Source organism: Strix aluco, chromosome 2, assembly GCF_031877795.1.
Source record: "Strix aluco isolate bStrAlu1 chromosome 2, bStrAlu1.hap1, whole genome shotgun sequence".
Taxonomy (NCBI): Eukaryota; Metazoa; Chordata; class Aves; order Strigiformes; family Strigidae; genus Strix; species Strix aluco.
The window spans coordinates 50,085,246-50,101,735 of NC_133932.1; the positions used below are offsets into that span (position 1 = coordinate 50,085,246).

At 37.8% G+C, this 16,490-nt stretch overlaps 1 protein-coding gene across 1 annotated transcript in view; it reads right to left on the reverse strand.

Annotated features, from left to right (window-relative positions):
* Positions 1 to 1,961: 1,961 nt before the first annotated feature.
* The window catches only part of PHEX (phosphate regulating endopeptidase X-linked), a 113,906-nt gene continuing 99,377 nt past the window's right edge, over positions 1,962 to 16,490 (reverse strand). The window contains exons 16-22 of the mRNA XM_074816887.1: positions 16,284 to 16,338; positions 13,033 to 13,100; positions 11,060 to 11,190; positions 7,992 to 8,057; positions 7,775 to 7,879; positions 5,952 to 6,028; positions 1,962 to 2,350 (exon numbers count right to left, since the gene is read on the reverse strand). Coding sequence (XP_074672988.1) covers positions 2,248 to 2,350; positions 5,952 to 6,028; positions 7,775 to 7,879; positions 7,992 to 8,057; positions 11,060 to 11,190; positions 13,033 to 13,100; positions 16,284 to 16,338 — 605 coding nt within the window. The 3' untranslated portion in view covers positions 1,962 to 2,247. The remainder of the gene's footprint in view (positions 2,351 to 5,951; positions 6,029 to 7,774; positions 7,880 to 7,991; positions 8,058 to 11,059; positions 11,191 to 13,032; positions 13,101 to 16,283; positions 16,339 to 16,490) is intronic.

The window sequence follows — 16,490 nt, forward strand, 5'->3', positions numbered from 1 at the left end:
TGGAAAACAGTCATGAGAAAGGAGCTCTTGCAAATGCATCTCTGATCTGAGAGATAAAATTAAAAAACTTAAAGCTGACTGTTGTGAAACCAGCTTTGCATATTCCATTAATTTAGAGAGTTTAGATAAGTGAGCTGATGTCCTGACTTGTTTGAGGACAACGACCGTATTGGTACTACCTTTAATGGGGCCAGGATGTCACCTCTGAACTTTGTGCTGTTGATCCAAAGCAGTCAACATCAAGTCATGTCAGTGCTCACATGAGCACAGGAATTAATTCAGTACAGTACTCGATTTGCTAAGGAACTTTCCCATTCATAGGCAAACAGTATCACTTTGCTCAAGACCCATACCTGCTTGTTTGAGGAAAGTGTCTATGAAAATACTGCCGTCACTGTTTATGTGAAAAATATCTCCAGGAAAATAATTTAGTAGTGGCAATTCAGATAACAAGCTGTAATTCATAAACTCAGGAATAGAGCTGGGTTGAAAGAAGCAAAAGTGTTTTTCCTCTTAAGAAAACTGACTTTTTCAGTGAAAAAATGAAAAAAGGATGTCCTGGTCTCAAAACATATTTTGTTTCTAAGAAGTGGCAACAGTGTCTTGAGTTCAGGAGTGTCTGATTCCTTCTCTCTGGAAGGTAGCTTGAGGCCCAGTCTCCTTCCATGATTTATGTCTCCATGATGTTCTCTTTCTTTATAAAGAAACATAGGAAACTAACCCCACTTGCAAAAACTTAGCTTCAGTTGAACCTTTCTCCACCTTGACTGTTGAACAATATTTACCAATCCTTGTAAAAAAAGTTTATCTTACTAACATTTTTATACTGATAAAATAAAATTTAAGCAAATAGAAGAATTTATATGTTTTTGTATATATATATATAAGTATATACACAGAGACATATATAGATTTGCAGTAATGAAATCAGTCTAAAGAAACTCTCTCTCCATTTGAGACAATTCCACCATGTAAAAATGAATTCATACACAAGGCATAAATAAATACCAATTAAATATGTATCTTTCTGTTGGGGAAGAAAGGGCTGTTTTGTTTTTTCCCCCTTAGTAATAGTTACGTGTTAAAATTTTTCTGCTGCAATCAAATATGGGGTTTATGAATATTGTTAGAAATCAGATGAAAAAATCAACTGGCCTGCATGTATATTGTATTTAAATGTTCTCTACTCCTGAATTGTTCTTTTTATCCAGACAAGTCAAATCGTACTGGTACCTTGTTTTTCAGTCACATATTCTTATTTCCTTAAAATCACAAGTCACCCTGCTCTGTCCAGAACATGAGGACAAACATGCACACTACTCACATTCCTCTGAAAGACCCAGACACTAAGAAATCCCTAAATTAAAACTGGTATAGTATTTCAGGCTTAAAAATAAATGTAGGTGAAGTTACCTTCAGCAGAAGGTAAAAAAACACCCCTTGGGGAAAAAACTGCCTACACTGCAAACAGGAATAAGTGCTGTAATATTCCTGAGTATCATGGTGCTGGGATTTCCCTCTGCAAGCGTCTGATTTTCACCATACATTGATTTTTATCACAAGCTGTTCTAAAATTAGAAGAGGCCATGATCTGATAAGTATCCTTTCTGTTTAGTCCTAGCAGATGGAAAACATGAAGTGTTTTCTCAGTTTGGAACTGTTCCAAAACCTGAGGCACTAATATGACATATTAAACTGAGTTTATATGAAATCTTGTGTCTTTACGTCATGCAACACCATTTATGGCATGCTGGGCAGTGACAGTTTAAGTTATGAAAATGCTGTGTCACACAGTGGATCAGAGCTGGCTTTATAGCAGGTCTTGTGAATTTCTTCATCCAGAAAGAACAAATTTTGTGTAGAAGCATTCTCCATAGCACCCCTGCAGAGCAATAGATTAAAACTGGATTTTAGCATTTATCTCTTGCTCAACTGTAAATCAGGAATTAGAATTGATAATGGCAGTTATCCATTAATAGCAATGCAACTGTAGATAAGCAGTAGTTTTATGGATAAAAGGAGTTCCTTTTTTTGTTATTATTAAAGAAAACCTATCCTCTTCTATTTTGAATGTTTCTAAGCTCTGAATAGAGAGTGATTAAATCCATGCAGATCATCAGCATGGACAAGGAGATGCATTTGAAGTAACACCTCTTCAGATTGCAGAAAGTTATTCTGAAACTCTTTTGCTCAGGTGCAGCAGTTCACATTGCAGATCCCTCTTGACAGAAGACCTGGAAGAGACATCTACCACAGCCTGCAGGATTCTGCCCCTCGGTTCATCGTCGTATTTGTTGGGCAATTGAAAGCTTTACGGAACTCTTCAAAGTTGCTCATGGCACCGATAACTCTGCAAAGAGAAAAGTGATCAACCGATTCTGTGATTCTATGACATGCAATTTGTCTTCTGTTAAACACTATGGGCCTGTAAGTGTTTCAGTGTGTTCACTTCAGGTTGAATTTTCAGGCTTTCCATGTCATTTTTCCACAAATAGAACCAAAATGTTCAGGAGAAGCACTCCTAGTTAAAATTAATGCGAAGACAGTCTTGTTTCATTCAGTGCTTTGAGAAGCATCTTACTTTGCTAGAAACTCAACGAAAAACGAATGCATCTTGTGGATACTATGTCCTTTAGAACAATTTTCTAATCTGACCCTTGACAGCAGAGGTGGGATATCAGCAGTAGCTTTGCACAGAGGAATCCTTCTTCCAGCACCTGCCAAACTATTGCAGTCCAGTAGGCAGGAGCACGTAAGCACACACTGTGGTTGTGCTGAAAGTGGTTTGATTTGGCTCATGCCATACAGATCCTTGTAACAACACCCTTTGCCCACTCGTGTACACACACAGAGACATGTTGGCTCCCTGGGACTTTGCAGCCTGAGGCTGGGGGGGCAGGGGGGACCTCTCTTATCGGCCAGCTCAGCCTTGCATCTGTGAGCATTGCAACTCCTCTGGTATTTTGGAAATACATTTTCTGAGGCTTCTGCCCTGACCAGCTCCCAAGCTCTCTTGCTTTCACCACAGATGGTGTGATACTGAAAGAGCAGCACATCCCTGCCTCACACAATTTAGACAACATGTCTGCATCCCAGACTGGCACCTTCAGGCATAGGTTTTGTATGCAGTCATCCTTGGTTCCTGCTTTCCTGTCTGTACTATTTCATGCTGTCATAAATTATTATTTTACCATTGCTAGATTGGGATTGCATTGTTTGCTAATTTTTCCTAAGCTTTTAAACATCTTGGAATATACTAACCTGAAATTTGCAATGGTATTAAAGTAAACAGCATCCCGAGTTAAAAGCAGAAAAGTATCTACTGAGATATTAATTGCATGCTTTTTCACTCTCTTTTGTTATGCAGTGGGAAGGCGTTTTTCTCCATTGCAGACAATCAACTTCTCAGCATAGCTCAGCATGGTAGAACACATTCTTATTACATTGATTAGACTTTCTGTGGGTAAGAAAATTTGCAGTGACTGGCACAAAAATGTCTAAAGGTCAGTTTTCTAGGGAGAATTACAAAATGAGGTTAGGTTTCAAATAAAGTATACAGCTTTACTGTAAAAACATTGCAAATACATATTCAGGGACTGGAACAACAAGAGCTGGTTGTGCAGAACTGCTGCTGAAGTTGGTGGGAGTTCTGCCTGCCAGGGATTTCAATGTGAAACCAGTGTTCAAAAATAGTGAAGACACATGTTAATACTGAAAATCTGCCAATTAAAAATAAATAAATCCAGCATCTACCCAGCAAAAGATCTTTATATGTCTGTGCATGTGACTTGTCTATCCACAGTTTGACATTGCCACACATTAACTGTGGAATCAGAATGCGCTGCCTGGATTTCATCCCATCGAACTACAATGGAGACACCTTCCCCTGAACAGGTCACCCTGGGCTCCCTTGGAAGTCAATAGAAAGATGTACTTGCTTAGTCTAAGTAATCTAAATTTATTACTTACAGAAGGATGGTCTATATCTATATACTTTCAAAATGCCTGTTCTTTTCTTCCTGTGAAGAGAACCTGGGGTGACTAGCTCAGATGCATACACCTATGCTCAGGATATCTGTTGTCCATTTCTATCATCTTTTATAGTTACTTTCTATAATTTAAAAATGGCTGTTTGGGCTTTTGGATAGCAAGAGCTGTCAATGTTGAAATTAGTTGCTGTAATGGTCTTGGGACATAAGTGAAGCAAAGTTGGGAGAAATAGATTATATAATTTGTTAGCCCAGTTGATGATTTGCAAGAAGAGACACTACCACAGTTTCTCTTCAGGTCTGAAACAGAAGCCTGTTCTGAGTATCTCACAAAAAAACCTAAAAAAAAGTTTTGTCTGTATTTTATAGACCACAAATTAATCTAATCTTCTCTGGAATTTTCTTTCTTAGCTCAATTCCTTCATGAGTTTTCCTCATGAATGCTCTATCCCCAGGCTTCCCTATATACGTACCATCTCATGGAAATGTAGCTATGTAATGATTCAGAATATATAAATATACATAGAGGCAATTAAATCTGAGGACTTTAAAGGGCAAGAGATGGCTATTTTACCAAAATTTTAACAAGGGTAGGAATTATAAAGAAATATTACTTTGTAGACTGAAGATCAGCCTGATACTCCCGTCCTCATTGTCATGATGTATTTTCAATTGTTAAAAGGCATGCAGATATTCATACTGCACTAGTTTTACCCTAGCTAGCTGGTGTAACAGGTATTGCAAAGGTACAGTAGTACAGGTTTCAATGCAGAGTATAGAAGCCTACCAATACCAAGCATACACATCTGCAATACTAGCTTATATTACATATGTGTCACCATGTTTCGAGTTTCATTATTTCATAGCCCATTCTGGTTATAAGTAGCCCAAGGTGTGTTATGCATGCCGTATTTGTATCTTCAGCTTTGGTGTGACTGTGTCTAGGGAATATGTCAGAGTACCTGTGAAGCAATCTCACAGCTCCCCTGTGAAGACAGTGTTGCTATTTTTACTTTACCAAGAGAGAACTAAGGCAAAGGGGGCTCATATCACTTAAATTTAGCCACAGAGAAGGTGGGATCCCAGCTCCCTCTTTAGTCAACAGAAAGCAGTAGGAATCTCCAGAAGTCAACTAATCCAGTGTATTAGAGACACCTCCATTATGAATCAGCTTGTGGAGTTAACATCCTTCATCCAAATACAGAGGTAATGTAGCACTTGACTGAGGGCAAACACACAATTTTTAGTTAAGTAAATGCAACTGACAGAAATAACTTGCTCTTGGTCACACAAACTCTGTGAAGAAACAGAGAAATAAGCACTAGCTTCCTAAATCTTACGTAGTCTTTAAACCTTCCCCCTTTCCCAGCCTCTCCTTCTTGGCATTCATGGGTGTCTGTGGTTATGGGATCCTGTGGGAGGTCTTTTGGGCAAAGGCACAGACACTCTGTTATGGCTGGACTACCACAACTCCTCCAAGCAAAAGGTCTCTTGAAGGCCAGCTGAAGAGTTTAATCTTGAACTGAACTTACAGGGCATGTTTTGCTTTACATTATCAATATAATTCAAGGTATTCACTTTAAAGATTTTCATGAACTCAGGCAGATTAAATCAAGGATCCTCCTAATATTCTCTGTTTTCTAAACTAGAATTGCATAGGAAAAAAAAAGTGATAGATGAGACATTTTAGATACTCAGGCCTTGATTACAGGACGTCACAGGGGTCAGAGTATGTTCTGGTTCAACTGCTTTTGAAGGTAGATGCAAGCCCCTCATTTATACAGAAGAGCATTTGTAATAGTGAAAGATAAGCTAATAAAAACAGTTCAATTTCAATCTAAGCCAAGAGCACAGTCCAATTTTGTGTTTGCTCTTAGACCCCTCTTATGCTAAATTTCTGCACTCGTGTGCTGCAGCGATTGATTCTGTATGTATACTCAGTAAATACATTATTTGCACTACCTGAACTGAGGAGGGCTGTGAGCTCCAATATATATTTGCTCTCTTGCAGATTCTGGTCTAAAGGAGTTGCATCTTACCTAATAAAAGATAAAAAGCAGAAATAGGCATGTTATCTGGGATGACTCTGTAAGTAAAGCAGAATATAATGTCACTGTTCTTAAGATGCAGAATGCACAAAATGGAAAGACACCACAAACTCCTATTTTGTTTCACCTTTGCTAACTTGCAGTTTTCTGTTGGTATATTCTTTGTTTTTCAAATCCCTTAATGGATCCAGTCTCCACCCACTGTTATTCTCCACCAACTCTTTAGCCACTTTACTAGTTCTTCTTTTGAAGTTCTCTATAATGGTAGCTTGCTTTTCAGCTTGTGCTGCAGCATCTCACACCTTAATAATTACAAAGCATACTTCTTGGTCTCAAAGCTATGTAATGTGTATAAAAGGTACACGTAATGATGCTTATCATCTCTAGAATTGCAGCTATATTACCTGACATATTTTTTCCATGTTGGAATGTCAGTTTCTTTTGAAATTACACATTTTTCAAGTTTCCACCTGTGGTCCCCAATTCACTATTCCTGATATGATACTTGACCTAATTGTAATTGACCTCAAAACAGGGTAGAGAGAATATTTGCACAACTGAAAAATCCCTCTTATGCTGTATCCATTGCATGAAAAATCTCATTTAAGCAGCCCCTACTTTACCTAAACCCCTGTGTTGAATGTTTCCTATCAACAAAATCCTTTAAGCCAGACTGCCCATAGGATATGTGGACTTCAGTGCAATTTTGTCTGGCTGAAGACAGCCCTAGCAGTTTGAATGAGTCTGTTAAGTGTCTTGAGTTCTGTGGAAATAGGTTGAGCTCAGGGGTACCTGGCATACACTGCTCTCACTGTGCATGTGCCTCCCCTCAGAGGGTCAACTGGGCTTATGATTCCTGCAGTGGTCCTCTAAGACTCCCAGATCTTCCTTATGGCTTCAAAGTTTTCTTGGAGAAAAACTGACACAGTGTGAAACTCAACTCAGCATAAACAACTGAAATGGAGTCTTTTCATTGGTCAATAATGACAAAATGAAATGGCCATAAACCCATACACTGCTACACTGACTCTCGGCAGAGAAATGATTTGCAGCCAGGGTTGGTTGACAGGTTGCATTGGGTCCTGTTTCTTCAGTTTTAGATGATTCATTCCTTCAACTGGTGGGCAAAGTTTTATAGCCCAGCTTTTACTTCTCATACAGGGAGTTTGTCCCAACTCTTTTAACCAGATAAATAATTTCTGACTCCCTTGTTCTACGTGTTTTTCTAAAAAACTCACATCCCTATTAAAGTTTTGCTGCAGCATATTTAGTGTACAACAAACAAAGATGGAAAAAAATAAACTAAGATTTTCTTCACTGCTGCTCAGTTTCCTTGGTGGTGTTACATTTGCAACAGGAGTCTGTGGTGGAAACAGTCAGAAACTGCTGCATATTGCAAGCACCAGAAATCTGGGAAGCTAAAATGGAAAGAGGTTAAGGAAGCACTACATGCAAGAAGACCCTTTCAGTGGAGGGAAGCAGCAAGAGGAAAGAAAGCTGCTGTGACAGCACTGTGCTAAACCAAGAATAATTTAAGCGGTTCTGGCACTATGGATAGATGAGGACAAAGAGAAAAAGAGAATGGAAATAATAGTCCTGGGAGAAGAAGTCTCTGCTTATTCCCTGAAAAGTCTGGGTTTGGCTGGTGTAGATTGTTGAAACAAAGCAGTCTCATCTCTGCACTGTACGTTGTGCAGGTTAATAGATGAGGACTTGAAACACATTTGTACTACTCACATGGGCATAACTCAGAAAGAAAAGCTGGTTGTGTGTGAACTCAAGGCCTGGCAGTAAAGGCTCTTCTTCTCCTCCCCTCTTTTCTGTAATCCATCTCCTGTATGCCTGATAAGATAGAGATATTAAGTGCCTTTCAGCAACATGGAGACTAACCACAGCTTCTTCTTTTCTTTTTTTTAAAATAATACTAAGTTTCAGATATTTTTCATATACTTACCCTGAAAGCCTCTCGCAAACCTCCATTATCTGCAATGTTTTCTGCCAAAGTCCTCTTGCCTTTCACCTGGCAGAATGAAAGAATATCAGTCATTTGACCCATTTCTGAACTTCTTGATCAAGAAACACAGCAAAAAATAAAACAAGGTGAGAATGACCTCAGCCAATTTCAACCATCATATCTCTGGTTAAAAAAATGAGTTTTGATGTGAAAACTGTCAGCAAACAATCCTCTGTGATGAGTTATCCTGGCTCTGGTCCTAGATCTCTCTAGCACAAAATTAGTAGATAAAATGTACTCAAGAATCCAGTCTTTGATCTTTGATCTGAGCATCAATAATTTTCCCCTGAAGACTGCTTTTATCTGGTTACATGTGAGATCCAGTAGCCCCTTTCTTAAACTTTTATCTAAAAGGTTATATTTGTTTCTCTGTGTAACTCTTAATATACTACTGGGATGATAAAATAACTTTTAAGTCATAACATAAACCAGTGTAATTAAAAATAACTGTCAGTGACAGAATTGAAATTGATAGTATATTTAGTGCTCTAAAAATATTTGCAAAGGAGATTCACATTGCTTTTCCTCAGTATTGATTCCAAGAGCAAGAGCAATAGCAACAAGAATATATTGTGAGAAGCTGTGCTATCTAAACTTTGTAAAAAAGCCAGTCTCCTAGTATTACCAAGTGCAATATCATTATGAAGAAATCCTTATTTCTGCAAGTGCAGCATTATCTCTGACCACCCAGCCTACTAAGGTCTTAGTGTTACCAAACTGTATTTGTAATTAAGCAGTTTTACTCTCTACTATATCTCGAATAAGCAAGGTAATTGAACACAGTTCTGAGCAGAGCTCTGAAGGTCAATGCTGGCCTGCAGATCCTCCAACGACAGGCTTTCCCATGCCACAGAGACAAGTATAGGGGCATTTGCATCGGGACTCACCTTAGTTTCAGGATGGTAAAAGAGGCAAAAATGGGGGAGAAGAGGTAAAAGGACCTAGGGGATACCCAGGCACGTGCAGGGTCCCACCACTCATGGAAGATGAGCAACCAGATTGGACTCAAGGCATCTTGCTTGATGCCTTGGAACCAATGTTACACCCAAGGATGTAATAAAGGAGAAATGGGAGCAGTAGAGGAAAGTGCACCCCTTTCCTGCCAGCCTTCCCTCCCCTCAGGAGGCTGGAGATGGAGGTGGGAAAAAGGTTTTTAGGAGAAGAGGTGCTGGGACACTGGGAACATACACACACGCCTTTTTTTCTGGCCTACCTACTCATACATTTTCTTGCAGTGGGCTTGTGAAGTAGACTGATTTAGAGCATAAGATGAGAGTAACCTAGCAGTGGCACTTGGGCCACAGGTCATTTTAATAAGTGGAAGAAGACTTTCTGCTGATCGCAGGCAGCTCTGGGTCAGGTATCTGTGACAACTGTGTGCAGACAGTTCGTGACAGGGCTCAGGGACCATGATAAGCCCTTTATTTGATCAGATGACTTTATGTGATTACTGCACTCTGAAGCTATTTCTATATTCATTTTTTCTTTCATTACAATTCTTTTCTGGAGACATTTTTATTGTAAACCAGATGAGAAAGAAGAAGAGTAAATAGGTTTCTTGATCCATGAAAAATATTCACACAGAGTTAAAAAAGCTGCAGAATATTGATGTAAATGACAGGCAAAAAAAAAAAGCTCTTTGCATATATAGCTCTTTATAAAGAAGTTATAAAATACGGCAGAAAATATGAAGATTCTTCTTCTATCATCTAAAAAGTGCTTCCCACAGAAAAAGGAGGAAAAAGACCTGTGGATGACAAGGTTGTGGGTAACAAGATCTCTCTAGTAAACCCATCTACAGACCTCAAAGGCGGTAGCTACAATGGAGGGGAAATTCAGATCTACTACATCTCAAGAAGGACCACAGAAGGTAAAGGAGATGGCCAAGACAATGGCAGGAGCATGGGAAGGGCTCAGTCACATCCTTGGGGAAGGTTTTAATGACCTTCTTTAAGTGGCATTTTTCTACTGACAGTTTTTGTCCTACAGATATTCAGCAAGGAGCCTGAGAATTTTTATTTGTAAATTAGCTTATATGAAGTGCTTCAAGTCTGAGTTGTTGGACTTCAGACTGGACTACGAGATGGTTTTGTTATCTCTGAGACTAATGCAAAAAGTCTGGGTTAAGTGTTAAAATCATTGATAAGCATTCAATGTGACATCTCTATTCTTAAAAAACAAAGGCATAATTGTATTTCTGATTCTAAAATGTAAGTAGAGGTGCTAGAATTGAGTAGGGGAGTAGGCTATGTGTTTTATCTTGAAAATTAAGATTAAAATCATGTCCCAGGCAACATCACTGGATTTTTAGCTATTGATTTCTGGAGGTCTGGGCTTTATCCCATTTATCTTTCATTTTGGACACATATAATGCGCACATTTTCAGGGAAGACCATAGCTCTGATAGACAATGAAACAGAAACCATTTCCTTGAACTTTCTTTCTCAGACATTTTCTGTGAGATGTTGCTATCATACTCCCTTCATTTGAGATACAAATTGGGTCTGCATGTACACATGGAAGAAATAGCAAGAGCTGAAACTGAAATAAAGTAGGGTTTATGCATCCATTTTATAGCTGTAATAAACAACAGGTTGAATTGCTAAAGGAATCTATAAAACATGCTATTATATTCTTCTTTTTAAAAAGAGTGACTGCTCAGTTTTCATTATGGACCTCATCTTCAGAAGACATTTAACATGCTCACAGTAATTAGACCAACCCTGCTGAGTGGCTTCATCCTCTTCCCCTGATTCCAAAACGATGTGATGGGGACAAATGGTTTAACCCTGTCACCAGGGTGTGGGTAGTGGTATTTGAATGGACTAATCAAATCTGACAGACAATTTTTATCACAATTATTCATTTCAAAAAGTGATTTGTTGTGAGAAATGAAGTTGGTAGTCTAATATCCCAATATGTTGGGATTCATAAAAAGATAATTCAATAAAAACCCCCACCAAAACTCCTCATGTATCACTGCTTTTAATCACTGGTGTTTTACATACATGTAAGCCGGCTCTCTTCCAGTAGTAATTGCTGTATTGATTAATCATGCATTTTGTTTTCTCTTTAAATCTTTCTTCAGAGTCAGTTGTCCACCAAGGGTCTAAATTTCCATTTTTGTCATATTTCCGACCTTAAAAAAGAAAGAAAGAAACTAAATGGTTTTTGTAGGAGAAAACCTCAACATTTCCAGTTTTGGAATCTATCACCTGCACAGAAATAAGAAGTGACTGTATTCATGCAAGTGTGTGTACAAAATGGTTAAGATCAGTGAGCAAAATCTTGACCCCACTCAAGTCAGTGGTGAAGAGCTGGCATTCTATTTATTGTCATAATTTCCATTTTCAGAAAACAATAGTAATGACTAATGAGTTCTATAGTACATTTTATAATTACATAGTGTGAGAAGCATATCAGCTTTCTTGTAAGTATAATTGTGAGTATTTTTCATTCTCAGCCCATATGTCTTTGATTCTGCAAACCTGATGATAACTAATTTATTATTAATTAATTATACATTTGACCAGAAAAAATCCATTTCATGGAAACTTCTGAAGTTTCCGTTTCTTGCCTTGGAGCAAAACCAGAACATTTGAACCCTATTCATGGAAGCAAGGAGAATACATACATCCTATTCCCCAGGCTGATGGTTACAGCAATGGCTCATGGAAGATTCAGCCTCAGGTCCCTGCTCTATGTAATTGTTAGGAGAGTATCTAATTTCCATCATGTGTCCAGCCAGTGAGACACAAGACATGTTAGGACTTTTTTTGAGAACAGGTTTAGCTGCCCATGTATATGCAGTCTTTTTCTGCAATTTGATTCTTCGTTACAACTGCAGGAAAGAGAGGTAGGGAGCAACCAGGAGACATGATGCCAACTACTGAAGATGTATTCTTTCATCTTTTTATTTCTTTATTTTTTTTCCATGTGTGTTGTCTTGTTCAAGATGACAATTTCCCTAGAGATGTATTTATTTCTATATTTGGAATGTAAGACCCTAGGAAAGAGGTAGTGGTCTGTTTAGGGAATCAAATCTCTGACTGGCTGGAGGCATGATGGAGATTAGATACTCTCCTACAAATGAGATGGGAGCTTGTGAAGAAACATTTCTCCATTCCAGAGTGTTTGCAGACACAAAATGTTGCAGCGCAGTGCCAACATGATACAAGGTTTTCCTTTAATTTTTTAAAAGGTATTCAAAGTAACACAACATAAGCAACCTAACTTTAGTTATCAGTGAGCTAGATGCCAGCTTTTCCTTACACTCACTGTATTTTCAGCGGAAAGAGGTCTTTCTAGACAGTCAGAGCAGGATGTCAGTCAAGCACTCAGAATTGCTCCCTGGAGAAGGAAGTTCACGTTTCTCTCTCCCTCCACCTCTCTCTCTCAGGAGCCGGATTTTAAAAAGCACTTTACTGAAATAGTCAAAGTTAGATGGTAGCAATGGCCCACTCCAACCAGTTTTTCAGGACAGTTAGTTTGACACTTTCAGACCATTTCTTCTGTCTTTTTTCTTTCTTTCTTTTTTTCTTTTTTTTTAAATAGTTTGCAATACATTTTCTGTTCCCCTTTTGTTCCAGTGTTGTATTTTAATGTTTGTACATAATTGTCTTTTGAGAAAAGTAAAAACTGAAATGGAAAGTTTTCTTGGAAGTCATTTTTATCAATCAGAAGTTATCCCTTTGCACTTCCCACTCCCCTCAGCCAGGAATTCCTGAATCTGTTGCTAATTTAGTTTTCATTCAAAACAAACAGAAAGTGTCAAACTTGTGGCATTCCTTACCAAACAAAATCTGGTTCAGAAAAACAAGTTTGTATGTAAATAAATTTTAAAATACCTCTTAATTTTTTCAGATTCCAGCATTGTTAAAAACCAAATCAATAAAAAAAATAAAGTATACACAAGTCAGCTTTCTAATCTGTCAAGTCTGTAAAAAAAAAAGGTTATCAACATATATAGTCAAGTACTCACCATTGCTATCAAATCCATGAGTAAACTCGTGGCCAACAATTACTCCTATGGCACCATAACTTAATGACCTGTATGTAACACAAAGAAGCAGTTTCTTCAGAAAGTGTCCACACCCATGAACATTAAAGGACAGAAGACCTCAGGAAAAATCTTTATCTATTTAAAATAGGGGGGAATGGTTTTAAAAATTACACCTGCACAATTTTGACTTAAAGTTGTTGAAAGTCTGAATGTTAAACTCTTACTTGTTTAAAAGCGACCTTTAATATAAAAATTTAAAAAGCATTGTCACTGTTCACTCTTTTATCCAAATCCCTTATTAGTATCATGAGTTCTAAAATGTGTCCTTCAGCTGACTGCATTGTATATAGTCTAACTGAGAACCAGACAAAATTATAGGTGAAATTATTCTCTTAATGTCATCATGAAAAAAGAATAGATCAAAGGCCACAATGAGTTTGCCAGCTCCAATCATTCTTCACTGGTGTGCAATAAACAGGCTTGCAAATGACTGACTCTAGTTTGTAAAGCATTAACCAGATCTCCCTTCAGTGGTAAAAAGAGAGGTCATACAATTTCCTTGCACCTGCCCAGGAATAGGATATGATATCCAGTCAGATCTAATGCACTGGAGAAACAGAATAGAAAAAAATAATTTGTATTTCTGATTGACAATTAATTATATTTTCCTTGTTATATGCAAATAAACATACATATGGGAAAAATAGGGATGAAAGAGGAAAAGGTTCAGGGCTTTTTTATATCAAATGTAGTGGATATTATGGAGGGAAGCTGATTTACTAAACGCATCTTTCATTTGTTAAGTAGTTCTTTGTGATTTTAATTATTTCAGTTATTGAGATGCCGTACTTCAAAATAGCTTATAGTATTTCTAATACATTGTATTGAAATGGGAGAAAGGCAGAGGGTTTTGAAGTAACATGTTATTACTGGACCTAATGATCCATAGCACACTAATTGCTCATCTCAGTTATGCCCAAAAAGTATTGTATCCTTTAATTCCTCCTGCTCCCATGACAATTCTTCACTTTGTTTTTTTCTTTCCCAAAAGTTAATTTGCATGTGATAAAATCATCCCTACTGTCGGGTTTTTTTCCTCCAAGTACTACTGCAAACCTTCACTAAAAAATGCTGGTTAAAATTATACATTTCAGCAATGGAAATATTCTTTTGTGTGACAAATTTGTGAACTTGTATAGCACACAGTGATAATTATCCATACTAAATGTACTATATTAGACTTGTTTTCCACATCTGAAGTGGTTATACAGGATCTTTTGCAGCTAGAGAAGTATAAAATACATGGCACTAAACATGTAAAGAGGTCAAGAAGAACCAATAAGCCCTATTACTAAATACATATTATTTTTCCTCTAAGGTTCTTGGTCACCATGAGTGGCAGGGACAAAGAACAGGCTGGTGACCTAGCACTCCTAGGGCTTTCCCTATCTCCAAAAGGTGGGGTGAAGTTGGGTGTGAATTTTGGCCTTTGCTTCTGTGAACACCCTTCAGTACTTTTTCCAGCTCAAAAACATTTCTGCCAAAACAACATTTTGTTCATGCTCTTCCCTTCTGGGGCACAGCTGGACGGAGATGGAGGGGATTAGGTGAAGTCAACAGGTATCTCATTAAAGGGGAATTTTCTGGGACTGGGGAGGGTCAGAGGACTGTAAGGAAGCTACCAACTCATGTAGTTTGAAGTCTCTATTTCAATATATCTGGCACTGAAGACTCATAACTACGAATGATGGCATTTGAATGGTATTTTATTTCATGTACTGAGATGTAAAGTGATAATGTAGCTTTCCTTTATGCAAATAGATGCAACTGTTTTACAGTGGTTATTTTGGAACTGGACACTAAAATGCCACTAAATGTTAAATATTTGCTAAATCAGTTTTCCAGCAAGTGCTGATGACTTTTTGATGATTTTTCTGTTCCAGTGCCATGTACTGTTTCTTTTAAGCAGACAGAAAACAGGTCCAGAATATTTCAAGGACAAAAGCAATCTGTTGTCTGATATAAAACAGCTACATTTGTTTACTAAATTTCATTTTGATACTTACTCAAGCAAAACCAATTTAAGCTAAGGTAACCTTTAAAGAAGAGAAATGAGCAAAGTATAATTCTTTGAAAGAATCACAATTTTATCACTATGGCAGAAGGTCAAGGTACAGAGAAATCTCTTCAGAAAGCAAAGCTTGAAACAAGTCTGCAATAACCACAGCAGAAAATAATTTCAACTTAACAAGAAAGGACTTTCTTCTATCCCCAATTACCACTTAGAAAGTCACCTGGTTCATAAGAATTCTCTTTGAATGCAAATTCATATGTTCCTAAATTGAATGTGTCTCTACATATACTGCCAAATTTCCTGTTTACAAGGACACTTCCAGTTTGGAAGATGGCAAACCTAAGATGTTTGAAAAGTTTTTTTTAACAAAGATTTATTAAGGATATGTTTCACCAGTAACTGGCTTTATATATAACTGTAAAATAACTTTCAGAAACTGCCATCAGAAAATTTTCATGATCTTATCCTGCCCTAAAATAGAAAGTTATTGAACTGCACAAAAGCAGTGATTTTTCAATATTAAATATATGTGACCTATAATTAATTACTCTTCCTCAGCTACAGTAGCACATGGGCCTGCTCAGGCAATCTTATACACACAGAGATATTCTCAGGCACCTCAACAGGCACAAGTGAAGGCCCACTGTTAATCTTAGGTATAAGTAGAAAGTGAACAATAAACTGATAATAAATAGCTTCTCAGGGTATTCACTTCTGTTCAGGAAGGGTTAGTTACCTGATTTACAATTCCTTTTAATACCTGCTATGTGCACACTGCTACATCTGCATGCTGTAGCATTGAAACACTTCCACTTGGGTGCACTTAATTAGCAATTCCTGTGAGAAATCAGTCATCAGTTTAAGACAACAGCAACACATACAGCTCCCAAGGGTAAGAAAAGTTACTGCAGAAAGCAGCAGTTTTCAAAGTCTGTTTTTTCAATAGTAAAAGCACGATGCAGCAGGGAAGAACACACAACCCAAGGGCCAAGCTATCCCTACAGAAGGAAAACACAGTATTCCTGTGCACTGTTGGTCATCTGTTGGTCATCTTCAGCGGCATGGCCATCTTCTCCATGCCCTCTTCTTTGTCTATGTGTATTTCCCTGTCATTCCTCATTTCCAGGTGTATGAGATTCCCTGGTGCAGTACTTACCTAGGATACTCTCTTCCCCAAAAGAAAGGCTTTTGCAGTTCTCCTGCTGGGAATCCTGCAATAGCAAAAACAGTAATAGTGAGGTCCCTAGTGCAATACAGCTGAATAACAGTCACAAGCCCTGACAGTTTGGATTTTATGACCTTTTTTGTTTAGTTTCAGAAGGTTTTGCTAGAGGAGCTTTCCCTCAGGTGGTAGTTACAGAAG